Genomic DNA, 27,440 nt, shown 5'->3' with positions numbered 1-27,440 from the left:
GCTGTTTAAACTTGAGATTCCCATTCCTAATAGAAGAAACAAATTGAGGAAACATTGTGCTCATAACATTTCTAGAAGCCTTTCAGAGGAAGCAGCTGTGGTTTCTTTAGACTCGCAAGTCTATTATGCAGGTTAACGGTATATTTTATAATGAGTTCTAGACCACCTGCCTTTCTGAAGAAATTAATATTGAGATAGACTTTTTTGGGGGGGGTCCTCTTTTGTCCTCAGTGGCTATGCATAAGCTTTTCCTATTCAATGAGTTTGGGCACCCCATAAAAATGTTCATTCAACGTTGTTCAGCTATAGATGGTTATTTTTGAAAGACATTGTCTAAATGTGTTTTCAACAAATTCTTGGTGAATTCTGAGACTGAAACATATACTTCTCTAGTAAAACAGTCAGCAGATGATGTACATACAGTTTTACTTTAAGGTGATAAATACCTATAATGAATTAAACAGTGTTTTCAATGAATTTGACTATAGTCTGACTAAATTAAAGCCACTGGAATTTCAAAATTTTGTTGTAATTATGTGTCTTCTTCTCACCCCTACAGGTGTTTCAGGGGGAAATCAATGGATTCAGGAAGCAGTAGGAGTTTGGAGAATACAATAAATAGGGTCTATCCTGATCAACTTGTTCCAAAGATAAACACAAACAAGAAAATGTCCACCTTAGCAAACCCACCCAGCATCCTGGAAATGCCACAAGAGATTAAGAAAAGCTGTGGAGATAAACAGGTAGAAATCACAGCTGAGAGAATAAAAATGGCAAAGAGCATCAAAAAAACCCAAAGCAATGATTTAGAGAAAGTGGCCTTTAAACGGAAGGCAGAAGGTGAAGAAAAGCCAGCTGGAAAGAAAGAGGCAAAAGTAATAGACCTTGACAGCCCACTGATCACCATGCCTCTGCCTCACATCCCCTTAAAGAATATCATGGATGTGGAGGTGAAGTTGGTCTACGTTAATGAAGAGGACGTGAGCTATGAGTTTGTAGAGTCCTACATGTCCACTGGGAATCGGCCAACATGCCAAGCTGCTGAAATAGTAGTAGACCCTTTCCGTGTACCTAATTTCACCTTTCTGCCTCAGATTGACAAATGGCTTCAGGTAACCTTAAAGGGTGCCAGCTCTTGCTACAGACAAAAGAAATACGCCGTGGCAGCAGGACATTTCAGAACAGCACTGGAGGTATGGGATTAAAAAAAAACATAGATTGGTGACGGGAAGCTGTGAAAGGGAAAGTTGTGATTACATTGAGCAGTTCTGATTATACTGTAATGAACAGCGATCATGGGGTGAAAATACTGAATGATATCAAGACTATGCCGTTCTCAGTTTACATAAATAAGATGTGCCTGCAAATTAATATGCTTGTGTGCACTTGACATACAGAAATTACCCCAAAAGCACATCTCATGCATTTTCTCTAACAAATTCTGCAGTGGGTAACATATATTAAAATGCAGTTGGTTTTGTAATTTAGATGTATACCTATAAAAACCATAAAGTTTTAGTACAGTGGTGATGGGTATAGATTCTCTAGAAATAGGCAGTTAATGAATATACAAACTGTCCCCTTTTGATATGTAGTCTTCATGATTAAACATAACCATCTTACTTTTTAGCATGGGCTGATAATTTATGTATAATACTGATTAAAAACAAAACAACACCATTTTACCTTACCATCAAACTTCCCTTCCCTTCCCATTCTACTGAGCTTTACGAATAATTATTTTTCTCTCTGCAAGCAGGTAAGTTGGTCAATATCTTGGCATAAAGAAATAGCCCATGGGCTAAAATAAACGTGAGAATCACCAATAAAACACAAAAAAGGTCATGGGAAAAACTGCACCATCTCATGACCCACTGAACTTATAAAAGGACCAAAGTGTGTAACTAGAACTCCCATTGGCTTGGCAACATTCGTGACTGCATATTTAATTAACTACAAAAAATAGTTCAAGGCATTTTATATATGCCTGGTGGCCACTGGAGATTTACACAATGAGTTAAGACAAGGTGCCTCCCTCTAACAATTGGTGAGGGAGAGAAAGCAGTAAACAGTTAAATAGAGATGGCATAAAGGAGTGACTGATCCACCATGGAACCTGGGGCATGGGCAGGAGTCAGATGTGAGATGTTTGTGATGGATATTTAAAATGTCTTATTTACACTGTTACTCGCAGGTTAAAAATGACTACATCTACAATGAATTATTAATGGACAATAGTAGACAATGGTGCCACTAAATATTTAAAAAGAAATTCTAGGCACAAAAAAGGAGGCCCAAAGAGACATGAAGTGGTAAGACAGTGCATCTATAAATATATGTCCTTATAAAGGGTCATTTACACAAAGAGCCAAAGAGTGATGCACTATGTAAACTTCTGAACTATGTAAAAAGTGCCCCCAAATTAAGTTATCCACAAACCACTGAGAACCCTCTGCTGTTCTTTGAGCTAATGACCAGAAGCCACTGACTGGGAAAAGGAAGCTAAGTAAAGACTCCAGGAAGAACCGTGGGCACTTCTGCTAGGGCTATTTTCAGCTGAAATTTGGTGGCGGTGGGTGGGGCGGGTATGCAGGGCTGAAGGTGTAATTTTTTTTTTTTTGCGGTACGCGGGCCTCTCACTGCTGTGGCCTCTCCCGTTGCGGAGCACAGGCTCCGGACGCGCAGGCTCAGCGGCCATGGCTCACAGGCCCAGCCGCTCCGCGGCATGTGGGATCCTCCCGGACTGGGGCACAAACCCGTGTCCCCTGCATCAGCAGGCGGACTCTCAACCACTGCGCCACCAGGGAAGCCCTAAAGGTGTAATTTTGTAGATAAAGGAAAAGAATCATTTTGGCAATGGGAAAAAAAAGGCATAAAATAAGAAAGAACATAAAATTCAAGTTAAGCCTATGTAGAAGTAAAAGATATTTGCAGTATCTGGAAGAAAATATCCGTTTTTCCCATAAAACCTAGTGTTCAGAAGTGTAAAATTGGAATCAGGTTTTAATGACCCCAAGATTTGTACTACAACTGTACTGGAAGATGCTTGTGTTCTGACTCTGCTGTGCACATCCTCTCTCTCTCCCTCCCTCTCTCCCTCTCTCCCTCCCTCTCTCCCTCTCTCTCCCTCTCCCTGCCTCCTCCCCCTCCCTCAAGGGTTTTTAGGAAAGTGTTGGATGCTGACACAAATTACTGGTAATTAACAAAAGTAATTAGTTTGAGACCAAAACTTAGCTTAGACATCTGGCCTAGCTTTTGTTTAACTTTTTAAATCTTACCTAGAATGTCTCTTAATAAACCAAAGTTACTGGGAATAGAAAAGATTTTTAACCTCTTTAACTCTTTCCTCTCCTGAATTTAACTTCTCTTGAATTTAACTTCTTCAGTATTAAGTGTTCTCAGGTATTACTTCATGCATCTCTTGCTTTTCCTTAGGTCCTAACATGACTGAGTAAGATAGGATGGATGACAGAGACCAAGGCATAATGATAAGGATCACACCTGAAAGATAAATGCAACTATGAATATTTCAGTGTGTGAAGTTAGGATTAGATTTGGCTACAAGTGACAGAAACCCAAAATACCTGTGTCTAAAGCAAGAGAGAAGTTTTTGTTTGTTTGTTTGTTTTCATATAAATGTTAGGTAGTCAAGCGCCGGTATGGTATGACCATCAGGTACCAGATTCTATTTTGTTCCTTAACATGTGACTGTGACCTCTTAATCCAAAATGCCAGCTCCTGTTGGTGTCATCACGCCCACCTTCTAACCAGCCATTAAGAGGGCAAAAGGAAGGAAAGAGTCACCCTGCGTCCTTCCAAGCACACTTGATGGGAAGTTGCACACACCATTTCCATTTTTTTTTCATTGACCCGAATTTGGTCATGTGACTGCACAAAGCTACAAGGGAGGCTGAAAATTATGGTCTTTATTCCCGATGGCCCTAACATTCATGGTCACTAACATTCTAGCTGTACTTTCATGGGGAAAGGAATAATTATTAATAAAGACCTATAGGAAAACTTAAAGGTCTGGGAATGTGCTAATCGTATTTTTCTTATTCCTATTACTGAAGAAGAAGGGGAGGATGGGTATGGCTATTGAAGGATAGCTAGCAACTCTCCCATGAAGTGATTATTACATGAGAGGCATTGTGAGGCATATAAAATGCTTGGCAACTGAGAGGTACAGAGTCAGCTGTAGAAATATACAGAAGACTGGTTGTGGTTAAAGGTAAGACCACAAAAAAAGAAACAGAAAGTAAAAACTGGGGAAAGGCCCTAGAAATTTGTGAATATTTATTAATAGACACAATAATTTCCAACTTATCTAATCAACGCATTAGAATGTTCTGCTTAAACATTAGTTTCCCTGTGCTCTTGACAAAGTATTAACTCCTTTTGTTTCTATAACATGGTCACAAACTAGACAGGTAAATTTCTGATATTTTATAAATGAAAAAGATAAAAATGATATGCAGTGATCCAGAAGATAACAGTTTAGCTTCCAAAAAGCAGTCAACTTTAATCTTTTAGGATTTTAGAACATGGGAGGCATTTACTTAAATGTGCTTAATGAAATAATTTATCTTTCTGTGCTTCCTTTTTACTATATAAAGTTGAACCAGTTAAGTAGGTTAGATTAGTCCTTAGCTCTGTGACTAACTCATCAATCTTTGTTAAAATCAGTCATCAGACTTCCCTGGTGACGCAGTGGTTAAGAATCCGCCTGCCAGTGCAGAGGACACGGGTTCGAGCCCTGGTCCGGGAAGATCCCACATGCCGTGGAGCAAGTAAGCCTGTGTGCCACAACTACTGAGCCTGCGCTCTAGAGCCCACGAGCCACAACTACTGAGCCCACGTGCCTAGAGCCCATGCTCCGCAACAAGAGAAGCCAACACAATGAGAAGCCCACGCACCACAACGAAGAGTAACCCCCGCTCGCTGCAACTAGAGAAAGCCCGCGTGCAGCAATGAAGACCCAATGCAGCCAAAATAAATTAATTAATTTTTAAAAATCAGTCATCACTTGCTCTTGTGTTTGAAATCACAGCAGAAATCATACCAGATGGGCAAAAGGTACAAATTGAAAATAAAAACCATAAATTCATATTAAATCACAGTTTTATGCCTAGATGCTATTACCTATAATTTTTAAAGAACTATATAAATTCACCCCCTATTAAAATAGTAGGGATTCTATAAAAAATAAATAAATAAATGTAAGACATTGGCCTCATGGGCCAATGAGGCATATTAGGCAATATACACTATTTCCAATAAATTGCTTGGCTGTCAACAAAAAGTAAGAAGAGATTAATTAATAAACATTCTAGCTGTACTTTCATGGGGAAAAGAATAATTATTAATAAAGACATAGGAAAACTTAAAGTCTGGGAATGTACTAATGGTATTTTTCTTGTCATTTATAAGTTAGCAAAGGCTCTAATAATTTTGTGGCACACAACCTAAACCATACCATAATTTCAACCTTACTTATAGGATCTCAGTAATGGAGAGGCTTCCACCTTTTGAATCAGAACAGATCTATACCCACCCTTTAAGATTCACAGCTTCAAACAATCCCACTGAACCAGCCAAAGAAGTCAGACCACAACTTATCCCTCACCAAATGGAACTTTCAATTCTTCCAATTTCATCATGTAGGAACCCCTTGAGGGTTCCACCTTGAGGTGCTAATATTTTTCTTTTTTAATATCTTGGCGCTCCAGTCACTGATCTGTGAAGTTAGAGTAATAACTCACATTTATGGAGCTCTTTCTATGTGTCAGGTGCTGTATTTTACATTCTGGGAATATTTACGTTCAATGTTCCATTTCACTTTCACAATAAAAACGTGAGATGGGACTATTATTCTTCTGTTGCTAATGAGAAAACTAAGGGATGGGTAGGTTAAGTAACTTGCTCAAGGATCAACAGCTAGCAGTGGTAGTAACAGGAGTAGTTGAACCAAGGTGATCTGGTTCAGAGCTCACCACCTTAACCGCTATGCCTTTGCTACTCGAAGTGAGAGTTTGTTGGAATTACAGAACTTTGGACTGTGCCAGACCTGCAGAATCAGGATCTGCATTTTAACAGATCCCAAATGGTCCTGGTACACACAGGAGTTTTACACTCTGTGAGATGCTGACAGTAGACAAATTTGCCCTCCAATTAAAACTGTGCAGTTTGGTCCCCAATGTAAAATGCTCTCTGCCCCTTGCTAATTTCATAGGAAAGAATTTCCTTTTAAGCAATTTTTTCTATAACAATTGTTCAGAATTGGGGGATTTCAAGGACCTTAAAACTCTTGTTAAAAGTTGGAGGGGGGAGAGGATTGACCTTGTATTTGTATTGTACAAGAACATTACAAAAATTACCATCTATTATCATCATTATTTAATTAAAATATGGAGCAGCTGAACACCAAAAAGATAGAAAATAGAAAGGGCATACTCTCAAAAAAGGGCATACGCTCAGAATGAAGGATATTTTTAAAATAGATTATAATTCAACTTTATGAAAAGTTGACTAAATTGTCTTTTTTTTTTCATTGCCCCTTGGATCAGTAAAGTATTGGTCTGAGAACCAGCTTTTGGGAACCACTGTTCTAGAACACATTCCCTTTATGGTAAACATTAGGTATCCAGGACCACTGAACCCGCACCAGGGCCTTCTTATGCGATTACTTCCAGTGTAATGGAATTTGGTATGAGGCAGGTCCATTTTGGAGCCCATGCAAGGGGGTTTATTTAATGAAGTAGCAAAGATCTCTCATTATAGGGCAGCCTCACCTATAATTGCTCTGCTGAGAATAATTCTGTAGCAAATCTCTAGGGCATGAAAATATGGACATCCCAGAAAGCTTAATTTAAATGGATTCTAACACAGATAGTTCCTAGTCCAACATAATCAGGAAATCAAGAGTTCACCAAATTCGCTGAATGCCTGAGCTGTCTTTTTACACATCTGTGGATTTGCATAGAGATTCAGTATGCATTTCTTAAACTCCTGCTGGGGGTCCAGGCCCATTTATTTAGATAATCATCAAAACAACCCTCCAAGACAGATATTATCATTCCCATTTCACAGATAAAAAAACAAAAACAAAAAACTGATGCTCTAAGAAGTTAAAAAAACTTAAAGTGCCCCAGCTAGTTTGTGGCAGGGCTGAGGTCAAATTCAGGTGCCCTGGTTTCACATCTGGAATTCTTTACACTCTTGCTTTTCATACTTTAAAGTTTATAAAAGTTGTATAGGAATATTGTTAAAAATGCATGTGGTCTGTGGTAGAGCATCCAGATGCCTCATTTCAAATAAGCTCCCAAATGACGTCCATTGGGAGCCGCTGGTCCAGGGACCACTCTGAATAGCAGAGATTTATGCCACACCACTGGTAGGTTTGTAAACACCTGCCATTGCCCATCTGGCGAATTAGCAGTAAGCACTTCGATGTATCTAGCTCACTTAACCCTAGGTGGCCACAATGATCCAGAGCTCTGATGGACAGAGCACTGAATTTGGAGTCAGATTATCTGTATTGGATACTGCTTCTGGTACCTAATTGCTGTGTGACTTTGAGCAACTTTCTGAACCTCTTAGAACACTGTTAAGCAGGAAGGGTAAGAACTAATGGCCAACCACAAGGTGCTTTCACAAAGGACTGCTTGTTGGGAAACATGAGGAACTCTAAATCCATGTTCAAGTTGTCATTGTGTTTCATTGTTTTTTTTGTTTTGTTTTAACATCTTTATTGGAGTATAATTGCTTTACAATAGTGTGTCAGTTTCTGCTTTATAACAAAGTGAATCAGTTATACATATGTCCCCATATCCCCTCCCTCTTGCGTCTCCTCCCCCGCAAAATCCCACCCCTCTAGGTGGTCACAAAGCACCGAGCTGATCTCCCTGTGCTATGCGGCTGTTTCCCACTAGCTATCTATTTTACATTTGGTAGTGTATATATGTCCATGCCTCTCTCTCACTTTGTCCCAGTTTACCCTTGCCCCTCCCCGTATGCTCAAGTCCATTCTCTAGTAGGTCTGCATCTTTATTCCCGTCTTGCCCCGAGGTTCTGCATGAACTTTTTTATTTTTTTTAAGATTCCATGTATATGGGTTAGCATACAGTATTTGTTTTTCTCTTTCTGACTTTCTCTGTATGACAGACTCTAGGTCCATCCACCTCACTACAAATAACTCAATTTCGTTTCTTTTTGTGGCTGAGTAATATTCCATTGTATATATGTGCCACATCTTCTTTATCCATTCATCTGTCGATGGACACTTAGGTTACTTCCATGTCCTGACTATCGTAAATAGAGCTGCAATGAACATTTGGTACATGACTCTTTTTGAATTATGGCTTTCTCAGGGTATATGCCCAGTAATGGGATTGCAGGGTCATATGGTAGTTCTATTTTTAGTTTTTTAAGGAACCTCCATACTGTTCTCCATAGTGGCTGTATCAATTTACATTCCCACCAACAGTGCAAGAGGGTTCCTTTTCTCCACACCCTCTCCAGTATTTATTGTTTGTAGATTTTTTGATGATGGCCATTCTGACCAGTGTGAGATGATATCTCATGGTAGTTCTGATTTGCATTTCTCTAATGATTAATGACGTTGAGCATTCTTTCATGTGTCTGTAGGCAATCTGTATATCTTCTTTGGAGAAATGTCTCTTTAGGTCTTTAGATTCTTGACATAATTACAGTCACCTAGGGGAGCTATTAAACATACACACACACACACACACACACACACACACACACAGGGGTGCCCAAACCCACCCTCAGAAAGTCTTATACAATTGTCTAAGGTTCAGGCAATGACCATGCTTGGGGTTCTGGTATTTTGAAGTTCCTAGAGCAGCTAAAAACAGTTGAGAACTGCTCACACAGAAGATCCTTCTCCTTAAAAATTACCTACAATAGATGTTAACCCATGTGTGCTTTTTTGAAGGGAATTAAGAGAAGTAATATCTAAACATTCTAAAGCTATTACAAAGCATCAAGAAAAATGTGAATATCACTGTCGTGAAAACGTACTCTTTGGAAATTTACATTTAAAACAATCTTCTCATATTCACTTAAAAAGCAAATTAACTCAATAACTACTTTTCTATTAACACTAATAAATAGGTTGATACTAAACACCGGTCAGTGGTTAGTTAGCATGTGTCTCTAAATTCATTTCGTTAGATGACCTCACAAAAAATGAGTTACTAATCTACAGGAAGCCGAGCAAGATCTTTTCAGTGAGCAGGTTCATTTTCATAGTTTACGGGTCATAGTTAGGGGTTGGATTCAAACGGCAGTTAACCTTAGGGTATTTTTTTTTTTTTTTTTTTTTTTTGCGGTACGCTGGCCTCTCACTGTTGTGGCCTCTCCCGTTGCGGAGCACAGGCTCCGGACGCGCAGGCTCAGCGGCCATGGCTCACGGGCCCAGCTGCTCCGCGGCATGTGGGATCTTCTCGGACCAGGACATGAACCCGTGTGCCCTGCACCGGCCGGCGGACTCTCAACCACTGCGCCACCAGGGAAGCCCAACCTTAGGGTATTTTTAAATGCTGTTAACTCTGTTTACATTGTTGTGAATCAAAACTCAACCAACTCACTCACTGAAGTCTTACACAACCCTAAACTGTAATTCAATTTGATGATTCCATGTGGAGGTTCACACACATTAAAAAAAAAAGACGACTCGTATCCAAATATTGGATAATGTTGCCCAACATTTCTTCCACTATCCAACGTTCTAAATTTCTTGCAAGGCTTCCAAAGCCAGATAAAGTTTAAAACAGCAATCCTCTCTCTCTTTCCCCTCCCCCTTTCCAGCTTTCATACACAACACAGGGTGATGTTCAAACAGACTCTGCATGTAATGAGCAGATGAGGTCCACTTAAATTTGTTCACAGTAATGTAGAACAGAGTAAGGTTGTGGTTACTCTTTTGATTCAGATGATCTAGAAGAAAGTTAGGGGGAAACTTTTATTTAATCATCTAGTTTTAACACTTCGGTTGCCTCATTTGACATTCACTAAAATAGAGAAGACTTTCTTTCCACCTGAGAGATGATTCTGTTTCTATCAGAGAACAGGATGTAGACAGGCAGGGTGTAATAAAAAAGGGGAACCAAATTTTCATTACACTGTCTCAGTATGGTTTCATTATTTTGAATGAATTGTTATGAGTACTGAGAACACTGGCTTCATATATACTTGAAGGCCGCCACCAAAATATATTTTATATCCAGAAATAACTTCTGGAGTACTTGCTTTGGGATATGATGATGATGATTCAAATTATGCTGCTAATCTATGAGTAATTAATCATTGACTTTGTGGGATACGTTTTGCTAAGAAATCAACCACAAATTATTAAGTGACAACTTTCTCACTACTTTCTGTCAACTTGTTGGGTGATGTTGGGGTAAGATCGCATTATACGACAGGGATTTGGTTCTCAAGGAACTTAGATTCAAGCTTTAGAGAGAAGTTCTATAACTGTAAGGAAATTAGAAATCTATCAAGTGTTCAGTGATGTGCAATGGCCGTGTAGAGCAAAGCTTTAGGATAGGAATGTTTGATGGAGTTTGTGATACACATTTATGAGCATGAACTCGGTGGCAGGCACTTTATCTATACTAACACCTCTAATTCTCACAGTAACCCAGTGAGTTGGGAACTATTATTATTCTCTATTAAAGATAAAAATGCATAAAATACAGAAATGCTGAGAGGATTTGTGGTGAATTTAAAGGTTTGAATGAACCTCAAAAATAAATAACTGGGGGCTTCCCTGGTGGCGCAGTGGTTGAGAGTCCGCCTGCCGATGCAGGGGACACGGGTTCGTGCCCCGGTCCAGGAAGATCCCACATGCCACGGAGCGGCTGGGCCCGTGAGCCATGGCCACTGAGCCTGTGCGTCCGAAGCCTGTGCTCCGCAACGGGAGAGGCCACAACAGTGAGAGGCCCGCGTACCACAAAATAATAATAAATAAATAAATAACTGAATGGAAAAGCGGGTGGGTAGAGGGGACAGAAAATGAGCATGATATTGGAGATAAACATTGCTAACAGGATGGAAAACTTGAGGAAAGATGCATGAAACCTAATAAGGACAGCAAAGAGATGGGCAGGCCAGAGGAAGGCGTTATTGTGAAATAAAGGTGGAGAGATAGAGCCAGATGCTGGATGGTCTTAAAAACCAGGCAGAGGAAATCGGAATTGGTATTTAAGGCAATAAGCGGGTTCTTGGATAGGGAAGTAATGATGTGAAAAAAAAAAAAAAGAAGAAGAAGAAGAGGGATTGCTTGAGAATCAGTGAAAAAAATATTGAATAGTTACTACTTTATCAACACTATGCTGGTTACTACTACAGGAGCTACAAGGAAGTATAAGATTTCAATCTTTATCTTCAATCTTTATCCTTTCTTCAGTTACATCTATAATATAACTATACTGTTCTTATAGCAGACATTTTATTTGCTATGATCCAAGTGCTGATTTTGGGAGAAAACAGCCAGGGGGATGAGGGTGTGAAGGAACTAGAAAGAGAAAACTCCAGGGTAAAATAGGAATGCATAGAATGTTCCTATGTAAGAAAGTACAGGGCAGAATAGGGAGAAATAAACCTAGAAGAGCTAGCAGGTTGCCAGGGGTCCATGCATACCTTGTCAAGATCTTGGACATTATTCAGTAAATAACAAGAGGCCTCCCAAAAGCATCACTGTGGGGAATGATGGTGTCAATTACATATTTATTTATTTTTGCTACATCACTCTAGTGTATGTAGAGAACAAAAGCAGTGCTCAATCTCTGGGTTATATCTTATTACTGGGTTATGAAATCAGTTTAATGGATTGTGACCAGCATTATGTTTAACTTATATCAATAGAATAGAAATACAATAGAAAATATCAGAGTTCATGAAATACTGGAAAGTTTTACTCTGTGAAAATTTTGATCCTGTTATATACCCAGGTATATCTATATCTATCCATAAATAGAAATGTACCTAGGAAGAGGAGAGAGAAATAAATTAATTGTGCTGTCTATCTAGCTCTGTGTGTGTCCCTGTTGTGATGTAAAATGTATTTCTTATCATGGATCTTGGTCAAAAATATTTGAAAGCCACTGGTTTAGAGGCAGATTTAAGAGGGAAAAGACTAGAGGCCATTAGCAGGTTATACCATGACAATCTTGATGAGAAAAGTAAAGGACAGAACCAGATAAGCAATAGTAAGTATAAAGAGGAGAAACCAAAATGAGGGAGGGAAGAAAGGAAGGGAGGAAGGGAGGGAGGGAGGAAATAAAGAGGGAGGGAGGGAGAAAGGAAGGGAGGAAGGGAGGGAGGGAGGAAATAAAGAGGGAGGGAGGGAGAAAGGAAAATGTTCACAACTTAGTGGCAGTTGAGAAACAAAGAAGCGTTTTCGAAGTATCAAAGCGCCACCAACTCAGGAACCTGAGGTGAAGAAGATGAATGCAATTTTGGATGTATTTTGTGTGAAGGCTGGTGACAAGCTCAGTTGGTGCAGCACATTTGTTGCCTAGAGACAGGTAGGTAGGAAGCACAGAGGAAAGTTTATGACCAAAGATAGACATTTGGAGGAATCATCCATACTTGATGCCACCTGAAGTGTAACAAGAAAGAGAGATGAGGAAAGAATCCTGGAAAACGTGAATAGCTAAGAAAAGACTACCTCTCAGATTAAGAAATAATGAGACAAAATTAATTAGGAGAGACCTCTAAGAAGTTACTCCTCATGGACGGGAGGCTTTAGGAAAATATCTAGTTACAGAGTTTCTAAAGGTAGCATTTAGAGTGAAAAATAATCTTTGGCTGTCAAAGGTCTATGAAGAGAACAATTTTAATGGGTATCACTGAAACTCAACTAGCAAAGCAAGAATAGGAGTGGACATGAGCTTAGCAAGCCTGGAGATGAAGTATCTTGGATCTGAAAAGTTAGACTAACCTTGTTCATATGTACCGTATTTAGAACGTGGACTAAAATTAAGCCAGCAAAATTTATACCCTGAAATTTCAGTGACATGATTAGTCTTTGTACTCATTATATGGTTGAGCATATGATATAATCTCAGTAATCTCTGTTAAAAGAATAAACCATCATCTGAAACTAATGCCTGATTTCATTGCTTGTAATCAAGGGTGTGCTTCTAAGACACAGCCTTTCTCATAGAGCTAACTGCCAGAAGCAATGGTGACATTTGGAAAGGGAAGAAGTAGGCACAGTGTCTAAAACATTTACCTTGAATGGAAGATGAGAAATGGAACAGTATTTCGAAGGGAATATAGAGTGAAGGGCTGATTTTTACTTTTTTTTTAAGGATATGGACACTGGTCATGATTATACTGAAAGAGCCCTTAGAGACAGAGAGAGTAAAGGTAATCAAAAGATGATTGAAGGTGTGAGATCCCCCAAGGAAGCGTGAAAGGATGGGGGTCTGGAAACAGATGGAAAGGTTAGATTTGAACACATGGAAACCTGTTCCCCTGTAATAGGAAGGAAGAGTTTTTAAGACTTGAGGGTAAGTTGAGAGAAGTTTTTGATTTTTTAATTGAGTCAGAAGCAGTTGAGGAATTTGAGAAAGATTGGACAGATAGCAGAGAAAAATTAGACAAAGCCTAAATAGGATTAAGGCAGAGGATTCAGGGATCCCTAAGAAGAGGGACCATGAATCTATAGTGAGAACAAACTGCAAAGTTATGTGATTTTCTACATTGTGTCTCTGAGCATCCACAAGTTTTCATGGACTCAGACTTGAGGTTTTGATGAAATGGATGAGAGGGCAGAGCTACTGTGATTAATGATGAGAGAATGATTACCATGGTGGACTCCAGGTCTGGGCTGGGTAAGAAAGGACAGAACAGAGGGTATGTAGTGGCCCAGGGTCTGACAGTTAAAGAAAAGGCATTTGAGGAGAAGAGAGGGAAAGAGCTGAAAGGCTAGAAGATTTGGTCAAGGAGTAGTACTGGAGTATAAGATTTGAGAGGTTATAAGTTTCATGAGATCGGGCTACTAAATTAGAAGAGTTCAGGAATTAAAAAAAAAAAAAAAAAAAGCGAGAGGCCAGGATATTAGATGAGTCATCCACAGCTGGATACTGGATATCTGAAGTCACTCAGGATGATGTTATGACAAAGAGCAAAGAGGAACCATAATCCAGGTGTCAACTCTTAGTAAATGTGGGGAAATAATGAGGAGTTTGTTAGGTGACAGTAGAGAGGGTAGGATAGCCAGATGACACGGTTCTGTGATACTGTGCTAAGGGACAGGAAGGACAAAAACCTCCATGTGACAGAGGCTTTAGAGGACAAGGGCTCCTTGGAGGGTCCAGCTTAAATTGAAGAACATAGAAAGAACCTCTTGATAAAGGGTATGGGGTGATTTGTTTACAGTGGGAGGGACCATGACCCTGAGAGTAGATCAGAAAGGAAGGAAGGACAGATTTCACAGAGAAGCCACAGAGCACAGCTGGAATGAGACTTTGGGAATGTCTCATTCAAAGAGGGGTTAAAACATGCTTGGAGCAGCAGGTATGAATTATCCCTCCCCTCCATTCTGACTGGTCAGTGGTCTAGCCCAGGTGTATCCACTTGTGCTCAGTCATAGAAAGCTCAGCAAGCCTTAGTCTGAAGGAAGAGAAAAGAGGGTTTTCATACCCAGCAAAGTATAAGGATAATTTTCTTCTTTTTGTTACTCATACCTCTCCCATGTCCTTTCTTCCTATGTACAGCACTAATCAAAAAACAGTTAGGGTTATTAGAATTACTACAATGATAAATTGCTTTCATAATACATCTTTGAAGTTAATCAGCAAGGTTGTTTTTATATCTTGGCATGTTCATTTACATGTATTGGATTTTTCTCGTTTTTTGATACTTGGAATATTACTGAATAATAGTTTATGACTGCTTTAGGAGGAAACATATCAATACATATAGTGAGAAGCACACCTTTTTAATAAAAGAGTTACCTTAATTTACCTGAGTGCTTAAAAAATTAATTTAAAATATTGATAAATAAGAATTCTCAGTGGCTTTATTAACATACTGTGTGTGTGTGTGTGTGTGTGTGTGTGTGTGTGTGTGTGTGCACTCTGTGCTTTTAGTATACTCTATTTGGGATGTTTCCTAGAGCACTGGCTTTGAGATAGGGTGATAATTATTTGCTGGCATGTAAGATTTAAACACAACAAATAAATTATTTTAAATACCAAGCATAATGGTGAAAAATGAAAATTAATGAAACAGTCAATATTCACACTTTCTGATGCCTTCCTAAGGTGTGAACGTTGAAAGCTGGTAACCTCACACCAGTTGTTTCTTCTGTTTTTATTTTAATCATTTTTTAACTTTAAAACTTCACTCAGCAATGGACCAAAAAAAAAATACTGGAAGTAGTTTAAAACAGCTCAGTCCTGATACAAATCTCAAATTAGGAATGAAGGAGATGCCCTACCATTTGTATGGGTTATGGGAGCAGCAGTCAAGTATCCACTTAAGCAAAAGAAGTAAGTAAAATATTATGATCTCTAGCACCAGAGACACATGTCATCGTAGAGTATGGGAAGCCATTGCTGGCACCAGGGGCCCGCTCAGCATTTCTGGGTCCCACAGAGTTGTCCTCAAAGATACTTTAAAGGGCTTCCCTGGTGGCGCAGTGGTTGGGAGTCCGCCTGCCGATGCAGGGGACACGGGTTCGTGCCCCGGTCCGGGAAGATCCCACATGCCGCGGAGCGGCTGGGCCCATGAGCCATGGCCGCTGAGCCTGCGCGTCCGGAGCCTGTGCTCCGCAGCGGGAGAGGCCACAGCAGTGAGAGGCCCGCGTACCGCAAAAAAAAAAAAAAAAAGATACTTTAAAATTGAGTTATTGTATATTTCTCTCCACGTTATTGGCATGAACACTTGAGGGTGCATTCTAAAACAGTCCCTACCGCTAAGTGATGGATTCAGGCAGAATTCTTGTCAGAGGAGGTGTCCAGAGAACAGGATCTCACATGTGGTGACGCCCATTTACGGCATCATACAGTTGCTGCCACTGCCACTAGTTAATTTAGGCTAAGGAGGAATATGAAAAAATGAAAATGAACGCCAAAAGGCTTAGCTGAAGCTGGAGAGAGGTGTAGGTGGCTGTGGTAGGTTTCTGACCTCCACTTAAGTGCCTCCTGATGACAGGTACATGCGCAGTGCAATCTCAGGTCAATCATCAGCTCACCCCTACACAGCATGACTATCACGAGTGGGAGGCGCGCCACTCACTGTGTTTGGATTATATATTTTAACTTTCTCAACTTATTTTTGGAATAGGTAATATATTTGCATAGTTCAAAATTCAAGAGGTATAAAATAGTACGCAGTGAAAAGTCCCCTTTCTAGCCCTATCCTCCAGCCACCCAATTTCCAAATGGGTAACCACGGTTTATCTTTTAAGTTAATAAATACAAGCAATATGGTAGTACATGATATTCTTTCTGCAACTTGATTTTACTTAGAAGTAAGTCTTAGAGGCTGTTTTATATCAGCATATATTTCCTCCTCTTTATCATTGCATAATATTCTATTATATGGAAGATACCTATTCCCCACTGATGAACATTGATTGTTTCCAGTGTTTTGCTCTTAGAAATAGTGCTGCAATTAATAACCTTGTATGCATGTCATTTTGCACAAATGCAGGCGTGTCTGCAGGACACATTTCTTAAATTAGAATCCAAGAGTTTGCACGTTTGAAATTTTAATAAATATTGCCAAGTTATACTCCCATCAGCTGTGTACGAGAAGAGGTATTTTTCTTTATTCTCACCAAACCAGTGTGTTTGTCTAGGAGTGCAATGGTTTTCAATTCAAAACAAGTTTGAAAAGTACCTTTTGGGCAAATGAATTTCCCCCTATACAATTCTGGTAATTCTTTGCAGAGTAGGAGAAAACGACTTCCCTTTCATTTGTGTTGGGTTATAAACTTGCATTAGAACTCAGTTACCATCCTTTAGGAGTGCCCATGCTGACCTGACTGGCCATTTCTTACAGAGTGAGGTAAATGTCTCTAGAGTGAGGTAAATGTCTCTAAAATGAAGTGCGTGCTCTTATTTTCAAGAAATGGGATATTCGTTAAGCAGTAACATTTAGAAAAAATATTCCTAGTCTATAAAAGTCAGAAAGCTCTTTATTAGTAGTAAGGTTATTATATAAAAGCATAATTTCTCTTATATTTAGAGACTGTAAAATCTTTGGCACTTTAGGAATTGTGTATTATTTGAGGTTGTAACATTTTAGATTTTGATGTCATTTCTAATGCATCAAATCTAGCATTGTTCTCTCCTAGAAAATCCTTAGAGGAAAAATAAACGTGGTAGAAGTTAATAGCTACCTAAATGTAGATTTCACTTGGAATATTCAACTAATAATGTGTTTTACAGGTAGCATATGGTAACGCAGTCATATTAATTTTGGATGAATTTTTCTGTATTAAATTTTGTTGAAAGTGTTACATTTTAATTACTGTCTGGTGTAAACCATTGATTTCAGATAGAAAAATAATGTGACTCCTCCTATTACATATTTACTCTAGAACAAGAAACAAAAAGACTGTCAATAATGGCTAAGTCAATAATGATACCCAACTTGGAAATTCCCTCTGACTGGTGGGAGTGATTTGATGGAAAGGCTGTTTTTATTCCATGACATCAGTGCTGAACTTTGAGTAGCAACTGCCTCCAGGATTACTATTCTTAAAAAAAAAACCTGAAATCTATAGATGGATTAAAGATACATAGATAGATTGAAAAATTCTCTTTATTCATTCTCCATCTCTAAGAAACAAAGGAGAGGAAAAAACACTTCCCAGCCAAAAAAAAAAAGAAAAAAAACCAGTAGTTTTCTATTGTCCTGAAATTGCTTCCATTCAAATACTTACAGGTACAGTCTTAACTCCGATTTGCTCTGTTGTTTGTGTGCTTAAGTCAGCATTTATTAAGTGGTCAGTGTGTGCCAGCTATTTACCGACTACACCTCTTTCAGTTCTCACAACCACCCAAGGAAGTAGGATTATCATTAGCCCCATTTTGCAGATAAGGAAACTAAGGCTCTGGGAAGTCAAATAACTTGCTTAAGATCACCCTACCTGTAAGCAGTAGAGTTAGAGTCTGAACTTAGGCCTATGTGATTCCAAACATATGGTAACTATAACCACTACGTAATGCTGCCTACTTAGTAGTGGAGCCACTTTTCAAATAAAATCCTAAATAGAACCATGAGTGATATTCAAAATATTTTATAATCAACATAGCCAAATCACAGCATAATCATAAAAAGGGCACACACTAATGAACAGATGCCTACAACGAACAGCTGAATATGAGCTCAATAAATTTAGACAAATAAAGTGGAAATGTTCTGAGGCGGCTATGGAGGGCCTATGACTCACCTCTGTGGCCTGCCCATCACGGGAAGAAGCTCATTCCATCCTCACTTCCCCTTTCAACTCCCACCTCACAGAAACTGGGGTTTGGTAATAATGGAAAAAAAAAAAAAAACTCTCATGAAGCCACATACTGTATTTATTAAAACATGAGCCAATAGAAAGGTTTATATTCCTTTTACTTGTACTCTTTGTAACTAGAGATTAATCCCTTTAAAAAATCTTTTGACTAGACCTAAGTCTAATATTTCTAGTATCATTTCATAGGGAAACCTGGCCTTGTATATTTCAGCTTGGAAATATATATACCTGCTAGGAAATATATGTCTCTCCTTTATGGTCATTTACTGAATGTTCACAACTGTATACTTACAATTCCCCTTTAGCTCAAGATTACTTTCCTTTTTAAAATGTTATGTAGAGAGTATAATGTCCGAGAGGGGATTTGGCTTTTAAACATTTGATTCATTCATTTAAACAGTTACCAGGTAAACTGCACAGTGGGAAACTGGATATTATTCTTACTGTGAGAAAATCAGACAAGTATTAGAGCGAAGAGTGTAAGACAAGCCTAGTAATCATGAACATTCATGTATTGGAGCCTCAATACATCAGTGATTGAGCCAGTTAGTACCTTAGTTTCTTTTCAGAAAGCCCATGTGCTGGCTTACTATACAAAGAAACATAGCTAAAATAAAAGCAAAGGAACACAAGTCAAAAAGGGACTCAAATAGGGAAGGGGCAGAGGAAGTAGGACAGGAAACAGGAAACAAAGTAAATCAGAAAACCTATTCTGTGCTTACTAGGAGCCAAGGTGAAAAGGGAAAAGGAATTCATTTAGCTAGCTCACATTTACTAATTTTAAGTAATACTGACCCATAGGAAGAGATAGTCTTTTTATTACTACTGCGTTCTAAAAGAAATTTGTTATGTAGGAATCTTTATGAGGAGTATCAATACCTTTTGAGATCATTGATTTGGAAATATAAGTATAATTTTTAGGAACAAGCAAAAGCAATGGCTCTGTTTTTGTCTCAAAATGCATAACTTTTGAAGGCTTTTATCTTGTGGCATTTGCATGCTTAATATAATCTTAATACTTATAGTATCATCATATACATATTAACCTCTGGGAAATTTTTATTTTGTATTGCAATGTCAATCAACAAATTTTTATTATGTGCCTGTTCTAGGTACATTAGGCTCTGGGAATGCAGTCCAAAACAGTCATATTCTCTTCCTTCGTGAGGATTCTTGTTCAGAAATAAAAAAGCAATGAAGAAAAATGTGTGTGTTCCAGTGAAGGAAGAATGAGATGCTATGGCATCTGACAGCATCTAAAGCTGTGGTTCCCAGATTGTTTATTTCATGAATGAGTATGATGTTTTTTAAATGGGGGTCAATATAGGTTGCCAATATTTTATTAGCCAAGAAAAGTCATTTAAAAGAGAAAAAAAAAAAAGGCACTGCGGTGGACCCTTTAACAACATGGGCTTGAACTGTGCAGGTCCACTTGTATGCGAATGTTTTTCACTAAATGAGTACTTCAGTACTGCGAGGTCCATGGGTGGTTGAATCCGCAGACGTGGAACTGAGGATATGGACAGCTGACTGCAAAGTTTCATGCGGATTTTTGACTACGCAGGAGTTGGAGCCTCTGTTGTTCAAGAGTCAACGGTACTGCCTTCTAACAACATCATTTCATTGAAAGAACACTCTAAATTAAAAATACAGGGGAGAACGTAGTCTTAGAATGAAGGGCAGCTTGCCAGGGATGAGGGCCCAGGCGGCCACAGGAAGCCAAGGATACAGCATTACATTTAGTCTTCATGTCTCCATAGGCTCCTCTTGGCTGTGACAGTTTCTCATACTTTCCTCATTTTTCATGACCTTGACAATATTGAGGAGTACTGCCCTATTCTAAAGCCTCAGTGTCTTCTGCTTCAGTTGGCAGAAAAGGAAAGAGACAGTGGAGGAGCCACTTTAGATTCACAGAAACCCCAGCTTAGAGGAGTTGCCCATCCTTTCTATTTCTGGAATGGAGCAATGGAGATCACCTCTAGCATGCAGTGCTAAGGCAACATTTCCAATTTGAATATTCCATTGGTCAGGCTGCTGCAGGCAGCCTGGCTTTAGGAAGACCATCCAGGTGGCTGACAGTCTTGGTGCTCCAGCCGGGTGTCAGGCATGAGCCTCTGAGGTGGGAGAACCAAGTTCAGGACACTGGTCCACCAGAGACCTCCCAGCTCCACGTTATATCACATGGAGAAAGCTCTCACAGAGATTGCCATCTCAATGCTAAGACCCAGCTCCACTCAATGACCAGCAAGCTATAGGGCTGCACATCCTATGCCAAACAACTAGCAAGACAGGAACACAAACCCACCCATTAGCAGAGAGGCTTCCTAAAATCATAATAAAGTCACAGACACTCCAAAACACACCACCAGACATGGCTCTGCCCACCACAGAGACAAGATCCAGCCTTACCCACCAGAACACAGGCACCAGTCCCCTCCACCAGGAAGTTTACACAGCCCACTGGACCCACCTTACCAACTGGGGGCAGACACCAAAAACAACGGGAACTACGAACCTGCAGCCTGCAGAAAGGAGACCACAAACACAGTAAGTTAAGCACAATGAGAAGACAGAGAAATACACAGCAGATGAAGGAGCAAGGCAAAAACCCACCAGACCAAACAAATGAAGAGGAAGTAGGCAGTCTACCTGAAAAAAAATTCAGAGTAATGCTAGTACAGACGACCCAAAATCTTGGAAATAGAATTGAGAAAATACAAGAAATGTTTACCAAGGACCTAGAAGAACTAAAGAGAAAACAAACAATGATGAACAACACAATAAATGAAATTAAAAATTCTCTAGAAGGAATCAATAGCAGAATAACTGAGGTCATAGGCTCCTCTTGGCTGTGACAGTTTCTCATACTTTCCTCATTTTTCATGACCTTGACAATATTGAGGAGTACTGCCCTATTCTAAAGCCTCAGTGTCTTCTGCTTCAGTTGGCAGAAAAGGAAAGAGACAGTGGAGGAGCCACTTTAGATTCACAGAAACCCCAGCTTAGAGGAGTTGCCCATCCTTTCTATTTCTGGAATGGAGCAATGGAGATCACCTCTAGCATGCAGTGCTAAGGCAACATTTCCAATTTGAATATTCCATTGGTCAGGCTGCTGCAGGCAGCCTGGCTTTAGGAAGACCATCCAGGTGGCTGACAGTCTTGGTGCTCCAGCCGGGTGTCAGGCATGAGCCTCTGAGGTGGGAGAACCAAGTTCAGGACACTGGTCCACCAGAGACCTCCCAGCTCCACGTTATATCACATGGAGAAAGCTCTCACAGAGATTGCCATCTCAATGCTAAGACCCAGCTCCACTCAATGACCAGCAAGCTATAGGGCTGCACATCCTATGCCAAACAACTAGCAAGACAGGAACACAAACCCACCCATTAGCAGAGAGGCTTCCTAAAATCATAATAAAGTCACAGACACTCCAAAACACACCACCAGACATGGCTCTGCCCACCACAGAGACAAGATCCAGCCTTACCCACCAGAACACAGGCACCAGTCCCCTCCACCAGGAAGTTTACACAGCCCACTGGACCCACCTTACCAACTGGGGGCAGACACCAAAAACAACGGGAACTACGAACCTGCAGCCTGCAGAAAGGAGACCACAAACACAGTAAGTTAAGCACAATGAGAAGACAGAGAAATACACAGCAGATGAAGGAGCAAGGCAAAAACCCACCAGACCAAACAAATGAAGAGGAAGTAGGCAGTCTACCTGAAAAAAAATTCAGAGTAATGCTAGTACAGACGACCCAAAATCTTGGAAATAGAATTGAGAAAATACAAGAAATGTTTACCAAGGACCTAGAAGAACTAAAGAGAAAACAAACAATGATGAACAACACAATAAATGAAATTAAAAATTCTCTAGAAGGAATCAATAGCAGAATAACTGAGGCAGAAGAACAGATAAGTGATCTGGAAGATAAAACAGTGGAAATAACTACTGCAGAGGAGAATAAAGAAAAAAGAATGAAAAGAATTGAGGACAGTCTCAGACACCTCTGGGACAACATTAAATGCACCAACATTCGAATTATAGGGGTCCCAGAAGAAGAAGAGAAAATGAAAGGGACTGAGAAAATATGTGAAGAGATTATAGTTGAAAACGTCCCTAATATGGGAAAGGAAATAGTCATTCAAGTCCAGGAAGCACAGAGAGTTCCATACAGGAAAAATCCAAGGAGAAACACACCAAGACAGATATTAATCAAACAATCAAAAATTAAATACAAAGAAGAAATATTAAGAGCAGCAAAGGAAAAACAACAAATAACATACAAGGGAATCCCCATAAGGTTAACAGTTGATCTTTCAGCAGAAACTCTGCAAGCCAGGAGAGAGTGGCAGGACATATTTGAAGTGATGAAAGAGAAAAACCTACAACCAAGTTTACTCTACCCAGCAAGGATCTCATTCTGATTCAATGGAGAAGTCAAAAGCTTTACAGACAAGCAAAAGCTAAGAGAATTCAGCACCACCAAACCAGCTTTACAACAAATGCTAAAGGAACTTCTCTAGGCAGAAAACACAAAAGAAGAAAAAGACCTACAATAACAAAACCAAAACAATTAAGAAAATGGTAATAGGAACACACATATCAATAACTACCTTAAATGTAAATGGATTAAATGCTCCAACGAAAAGACACAGACTGGCTGAATGGATACAAAAACAAGAAGCATATATATGCTGTCTATAAGAGACCCACTTGAGACCTAGGACACATAGAGACTGAAAGTGAGGGGATGGAAAATGATATTCCATGCACATGGAAATCAAAAGAAAGCTAGAGTAGCAATTCTCATAACAGACAAAATAGACTTTACAATAAAGACTATTAGAAGAGACAAAGAAGGACACTACATAAAGATCATGGGATCGATACAAGAAGAAGATATAACAATTGTAAATATTTATGCACCCAACAAAGGAATACCTAATACATAAGGCAAATGCTAACAGCCATAAAAGGGGAAACTGACAGTAACACAATCATAGTAGGGGACATTAACACCCCATTTTCACCAAATAACAGACCTTCCAAAATAAAAATAAATAAGGAAACACAAGCTTTAAATGATACATTAAACAAGATGGACTTAATTGATATTTATAGGACATTCCATCCAAAAACAGCAGATTACACTTTCTTCTTAAGTGTTCATGGAACATTTCAGGATGGATCATATCCTGGGTCACAAATCAAGCCTCATTAAATTTAAGAATATTGAAATTGTATCAAGTATCTTTTCTGACCACAACACTATGAGACTAGATATCAATTACAGGAATAAATCTGTAAAAAATACAAACACATGGAGGCTAAACAATACACTATTAAATAACCAAGAGATCACTGAAGAAATCAAATAGGATATCAAAACATATCTAGAAACAAATGACAATGAAAACATGATGACCCAAAATCTATGGGATGCAGCGAAAGCAGTTGTAAGAGGGAAGTTTATACCAATACACTCCTACCTCAAGAAACAAGAAACATCTCAAATAAACAACCTAACCTTACGCCTAAAACAATTAGAGAAAGAACAAAAAAAGCCCAAAGTTAGCAGAAGGAAAGAAATCATAAAGATCAGATCAGAAGTAAATGAAAAAGAAACGAAGGAAACAGTAGTTAAGATCAATAAAACTAAAAGCTGGTTCTTTGAGAAGATAAAATTGATAAACCACTAGCCAGACTCATCAAGAAAATAAGGGAGAAGACTCAAATCAACAGAATTAGAAATGAAAAAGGAGAAGTAACAACTAACACTGCAGAAATACAAAGGACCATGAGAAATTACTACAAGTAACTATATACCAAGAAAGTGGACAACCATGAGGAAATGGACAAATTCTTAGAAGAGCACAACCTCCTGATACTGAACCAGGAAGAAATAGAAAATATAAACAGACCAATTTTTAAATTGGTGATTAAAAATTTTAAAATCTTCCAACAAACAAAAGGCCCAGGACCAGATGCCTTCACAGGCGAATTCTATCAAACATTTAGAGAAAAGCTAACACCAATCCTTCTCAAACTCTTGCAAAATATAGCAGAGGGAGGAACACTCCCAAACTCATTCTATGAGGCCACCATCACCGATACCAAAACCAGACAAAGATGTCACAAAGAAAGAAAACTACAGACCAATATCACTGAAGAACACAGATGCAAAATTCCTCAACAAAATTCTAGCGAACAGAATCCAACAGCACAGTAAAAGGATGATACACCATGATCAAGTGAGGTTTATCCCAGGAATGCAAGGATTCTTCACTATACGCAAATCAATCAATGTGAAAAACCATATTAACAAACTGAAGAATAAAAATTCAACATCCATTTATGATAAAAACTTCTCCAGAAAGTAGGCATAGAGGGAACTTATCTCAACATAATAAAGGCCATATATGACAAACCCACAGCCAACATCATTCTCAATGGTGAAAAACTGAAACCATTTTCACTAAGATCAGGAACAAAACAAGGTTGCCCACTCTCACCACTATTATTCAACATAGTTTTGAAAGTTTTAGCCACAGCAATCAGAGAAGAAAAAGAAATAAAAGGAATCCAAATCGGAAAAGAAGAAGTAAAACTGTCACTGTTTGCACATGACATGATACTATACGTAGAAAATACCAAAGATGCTACCAGAAAACTACTAGAGCTAATCAATGAATTTGGGAAAGTAGCAGGATACAAAATTAATGTACAGAAATCTCTTGCATTCCTATACACTAATGACTAAAAATGTGAAAGAGAAATTAAGCAAACATTCCCATTCACCACTGCAACAAAAAGAATAAAATTACCTAGGAATAAACCTACCTAAAAAGACAAAAGACCTCTATGCAGAAAACTATAAGACACTGATGAAAGAACTTAAAGATGATACAAACAGATGGAGAGATATACGATGTTCTTGGATTGGAAGAATCAACATTGTGAAAATGACTGTACTACCCAAAGCAATCTACACATTCAGTGCAATCCCTATCAAACTACCAATGGCATGTTTCATAGAACTAGAACAAAAAATTTCACAATTTGTAAGGAAACACAAAAGACCCCGGATAGCCAAAGCAATCTTGGGAAAGAAAAACAGGGCTGGAGGAATCAGGCTCCCTGACTTCAGACTATAGTACAAAGCTACAGTCATCAAAACAATATGGTATTGACACATTGGAATATTACTCAGACATAAAAAGAAATGAAATTTAGTTATTTGTAGTGAGGTGGATAGATCTAGAGTCAGTCATACAGGCTGAAGGAAGTCAGAAAGAGAAAAACAAATACTGTATGCTAACACATATATATGGAATCTTAAAATAAAAAAATGGTTCTGAAGAATGTAGGGGCAGGACAGAAATAAAGACGCAGACACAGAGAATGGACTTGAGGATGCAGGGAAGGGGAAGGGTAAGCTGGGATGAAGTGAGAGAGTGACATGGACTTACATACAATACCAAATGTAAAACAGATAGCTAGTGGGAAGCAGCCACATAGCACAGGGAGATCAGCTTGGTGCTTTGTGACCACTTAGAGCATGGGATAGGGAGGGTGGGATGGAGACGCAAGAGGGAGGGGATATGGGGATATATGTATACGTATAGCTGATTCACTTTGCTATACAGCAGAAACTAACACAACATTGTAAAGCAATTATACTCCAATAAAGATGTTAAAAAAAAAAAAAAAGAAGAATTAAGGGCAGACTTTCACCAAAAAAAGGAAATAGACAAAGAGAATTTTCAATCTCACCTTGAGGTATATATAATGTTTTAGCTGCAAAAAAATCAAAACAAAACCCGATTTTAATTGTAATTTGTAGAATGTGCTACAAAAAGCATAGTGCTTTGAAAGAAAGTATCAGGAGTAGCCGCTTCAGAAAAGGAGAAAAAGGAGCTCTCCTGAGAAAAGGTAGAACATTTCATGTGAGGCCCAGAGGATGAGCGTAAGCCAGACAGGCAAGGAGGAAAAAAACCAAAACATTCCCTGTCAGGAAGGTTTAACACTCTCCCCTCCTTATTTGTGTTTTGCGGTTGCCCTAAAACAGTACCACCAGCTTAAACACAATTTATTACCTTAGTCTCACTGATGAAATGAGACTCACTGACTAAAATTAAGGCCCCGGCAGGAGGACTGCATCTTTCTGGAGGCTCGACTTCCTTTGCCTTTTCCCACTTCTAGAGGAGGTCGCCTGCAGTCCTTGGCTCGTGGCCCCTTCCTCCATATCTACAGTGTAGTATCTTCAAATCCCTCCCGACTCTGGCATTGACTCTCTTCTGCCTCTCTTCCACATTCAGAGAACCCTTGCGATTACACTGAGCCCACCCAAATAATCCAGGATGATCTCTTTATCTTGAAGGCAGCCGATTAGCAACCTTCATTCCGTCTGCAACCTTAGTTCCTCCTCTCCTTGTTGCATGACATATTCACAGGTTCCAAGGGGTAGGATGTAAACGTCTTTGGGAAGCCTGTGTCCTGCCTACCACACCCTCTGACTCATGGAGAACACAGTATATGCTAAATTGCTTCCTTCTCAACTACTGGCTTGTGAAGAACTGTGAAGAGTATGAGATATTACTCTGCTTGCAAGCTAATAGGATGGCCTGACAGTGTTTGTGGATGGCAGTAGAAGGCATGAGACTCCTGGGTCACAGACAAAGGACTTTACTATTCGTGGCAGAGCAAGCAGCATGCGCATCATTACATTTGCCTCAGCTCCCCTTATCTCCAAGTCCCACAGGAGTGATACAGATGAGGCCTGATGGATACCTACACCCACTATGGACTGTGTTATAGGAGAAGAACCTCAAGTTTAGGGAGGCCGGATCATTTATAATGGGCAGTAAGCATGCCTTCCCTTTTTCTCAGAGGGAGACACTACCTCTTTTT

At 39.2% G+C, this 27,440-nt stretch overlaps 1 protein-coding gene across 1 annotated transcript in view; it reads left to right on the top strand.

Moving 5' to 3' along the window:
- Nucleotides 1-578: 578 nt before the first annotated feature.
- SPATA16 (spermatogenesis associated 16) overlaps nt 579-27,440 on the top strand; it is a 221,456-nt gene continuing 194,594 nt past the window's right edge. Inside the window, exon 1 of the mRNA XM_024740856.1 lies at nt 579-1,193. Within this exon, the coding sequence (XP_024596624.1) occupies nt 579-1,193 (615 nt within the window). The remainder of the gene's footprint in view (nt 1,194-27,440) is intronic.

This window comes from Neophocaena asiaeorientalis, unplaced genomic scaffold (genome assembly GCF_003031525.2).
Source record: "Neophocaena asiaeorientalis asiaeorientalis breed wild unplaced genomic scaffold, Neophocaena_asiaeorientalis_V1.1 scaffold365, whole genome shotgun sequence".
In the NCBI taxonomy this organism is placed as follows: domain Eukaryota; kingdom Metazoa; phylum Chordata; class Mammalia; order Artiodactyla; family Phocoenidae; genus Neophocaena; species Neophocaena asiaeorientalis.
Note: the sequence above shows the minus strand (reverse complement) of the source record. Positions and strands in the feature narration are given on the sequence as shown.